The sequence below is a fragment of the Carlito syrichta genome, unplaced genomic scaffold (assembly GCF_000164805.1).
Source record: "Carlito syrichta isolate Samal-C Ts95f unplaced genomic scaffold, Tarsius_syrichta-2.0.1 Scaffold301168, whole genome shotgun sequence".
Lineage (NCBI taxonomy): Eukaryota > Metazoa > Chordata > Mammalia > Primates > Tarsiidae > Carlito > Carlito syrichta.
The window spans coordinates 35,720-38,727 of record NW_007245264.1 but is presented as its reverse complement, the minus strand read 5'-3'; the positions used below and the strand labels follow the sequence as shown (position 1 = coordinate 38,727).

Genomic DNA, 3,008 nt, shown 5'->3' with positions numbered 1-3,008 from the left:
AGTTTGGCTGCCAGTCACAGGCCACAGACAACTGGAGGCAAAAGATCCCTCTCGGTTTACTTCAATGTAGACTGAAAGGCTCTCAGAATAAGCAGCCCAGGGAGCAGAGGCACTGACATCAAAGTCTGCAATTCCTCTTCCAATTTTGATCGCAGCAGCCATTTTAACACAGGGTCTCCCTAGGTTTTAAACACTTGAACTGTGCTCGATTGCTCTTTAGAAGAATCCTGCTCCTCACCTGACCTGCCAGAGACAGTAAAGAGATGTGCGAACGGTGTCTGCATGATGCTTTGGAGGACAAGCCATGTGTGGGAGGACAGAGCCAAACCTGCCAATAGTCTGTCTTACCATAACATGTTTCCACTCAATGCACACCATTAAAAAGAATCTGGAAGATTAAAACAAACGATTATAAAAAATAGGTGTGTGAACTTGATGTAAAAGACAGGTAGACTCTCTCTGTGCTTTTAAAGAAGAGCTAACATATTTTTACTCAAAAATGGGCCTTAAACATTGGGCACAAGAACACAACGGTGGGAACAGTGAACACTGGGCACTGCTAAAGGGGAGAGGGGGAGGGGGTATTAGGGGCACACAACCACCCACTGGGTACCACGCCCAATACCAGGGTGAAGGAGGGCTCCCTCAAACCTCACCTGCGGACAATTTACTTATGTAGCAAATCCTCACAGGTACCCCACAACTCTAAAATAAATAAAATTAATTGAAATTTTGAAAAGGGCTAACCTACACCAGCCAGTCTTAAATCTTAGAATGGGTAAGCTGAAAGCGACTCAAAAGGTCACATGGTTCATATCATTCTATCTGCTGAAGCCCCACACATGACAGTTTTACTGGTCAGGAATAAGATGTGGAAGGATTAAAGAAGAGTTTATCAAATTTGCATAAGGAGTGGAAGAACTGAAACTCAAGACCTCGTTTCTTGACTGTAAATCCTGCACTTGCTTCCAAATGTCTTCCATCCAGATTATGGAATGTGACTGCCGCTGAAAACCCGTAGACCACATAATGTTTATTCCCCAAGAGGCGGAGGGAGCAGGAACTAATTTTCAACGAGAGAGGGCTTTGGGGTCGTGGTTCCACCGCAGCACATTCCTTTCTCCTCTTTTCCTCATTTTTGTGGCCACCTGAAAACTCTGGCCAGGGTGTGAGGAGCAGTTCTCACTTCCCAGTCTTTTTCTTTTCACAGCTGCAGAGTTCAGGGAGTTGAACTGCAGTGCTTTGAGTTCACTGCTCACTCTGCCACAAGCAACCTCTGTTGTAAATTTTCCTCCCTGAACACGTGACGATGCATTTCTTGACTATATATCCCGACTGCAGCAGCGGAATTGTCAGAGTGGGTGCCGGACACAGAAGAAGAGCCCTCTTGGACTTGACGATCTAGGAATTCAGGATTTGGGGCAAATTGTCAGCCTTTGGTAAGTCCGCAAGGCTCCTTAGCTTCAGACACATTTGAAAGAGAAAACTTATTAGATGAAGTTTTTCTTTCTCTTCTCTCTGCTTCTTTTCTTTGTTTAAGGAAATTTTGCTTTGAATTAAAAGTGGTTTGGTTTTAGAAGCAAAATGTAAGGATTGTTTCTGCTCTGTCAGTTAAAATGTCTCCCAATTTTTAATATAGTATTTATTTTCTCTATGTTCCCATCTTGCACTGGTTTTTCTAAAAAAGAAAATGATCAAAGAAATCCCTGCTTACTCTGTTAAATGTAAATAGGACAGACACGTGTACACTAAAAACTGAGGGTCTTTATTTCCCCCAACCCAGCCCCCTGCCCCCACCTCCGGCTTCTCCCCACACGCTCCAAGCCCTGGTAACTCACCCCTGGGAGCTGTTGGGTGAGATCTCTGACGCTCTTTCTCTCGCGCATGTTAAAGCTTTTTTTGGTCTTGCAATCCCTCAGCCCTCGTGCTCGCCCCCCTGCCTGTCCCGCGGACCCGTGGGAGAGCCCTCACCTGCGACTTTCTCCCCAGACGCGGGCTTCGATGCTGACCATGGAGCCTCTGAACAGCACGCACCCGGGCACCGCCGCCTCCAGCAGCCCCCTGGAGTCCCACAGGCCCGGCGGCGGCGGCCACGGCAACGAGTACTTCTACATCCTGGTGGTCATGTCCTTCTACGGCGTTTTCCTGATTGGAATCATGCTGGGCTACATGAAGTCCAAGAGGCGGGAGAAGAAGTCCAGCCTCCTGCTGCTGTACAAGGACGAGGAGCGGCTGTGGGGGGAGGCCATGAAGCCGCTGCCCACGGGGTCGGGCCTGAGGTCCGTGCAGGTGCCCATGATGCTGAACATGCTGCAGGAGAGCGTGGCGCCCGCGCTGTCCTGCACCCTCTGCTCCATGGAGGGGGACAGCGTGAGCTCCGAGTCCTCCTCCCCGGACGTGCACCTCACCATCCAGGAGGAGGGGGCGGACGACGAGCTGGGGGAGACTTCCGAGACGCCCCTCAACGAGAGCAGCGAGGGGTCCTCGGAGAACATCCACCAGAATTCCTAGCACCCCCGGGGCTCCCGGAGGCGGCTCCGTCAGCCGGCACCCTTAGAGAGAGGAAAGACGTTTGCCAAGCGTCTGCTTTCACTTTGGCAGGGCGGCTGCCACTTTGAAGAGACCCTCGGCGAGGCCCCGAGTGGGGTGGGGTGGAGGACGAGGCTCAGGGGAGCCAGCAGCCCCGAGGGGTCCCCGGCCCACCGTCTGCGGTGTGGACCCGCCGCTGGAACAGCCCCGAGGCCGTGCAGTGTGTCCGTTTACTTTGGGGCCTGGGTGCGGGGGCTCCTGTTCAGAATTCGGCTGGAGGATGTGCTTGTCATTTTCTCACCGGATGGCCTGGGTGACTCCTGCAGCGTGGGCCTGTTCCCAGGGCTGCCAAACACCTAGGACGTGCTGGGGGACTAGTTGTGACTTGCTAATTTGCCTAGAGCTTTGTCCTTCTAGATCTGATTGGCTGTGAGTATCTCTCCTGTGTACCTGTGCCTTAGTTCACAGCGAGTTATAGC

The 3,008-nt window shown here is 51.6% G+C and overlaps 1 protein-coding gene across 1 annotated transcript; it reads left to right on the top strand.

Annotated features, from left to right (window-relative positions):
- Positions 1-1,309: 1,309 nt before the first annotated feature.
- On the top strand, positions 1,310-2,653 carry KCNE4 (potassium voltage-gated channel subfamily E regulatory subunit 4). Its single transcript, XM_008054763.2, is given in 3 exon segments — positions 1,310-1,358; positions 1,361-1,439; positions 1,965-2,653. Coding segments are annotated over 3 exon segments (675 nt in total). The 3' UTR covers positions 2,512-2,653.
- The last annotated feature ends 355 nt before the right edge of the window (positions 2,654-3,008 follow it).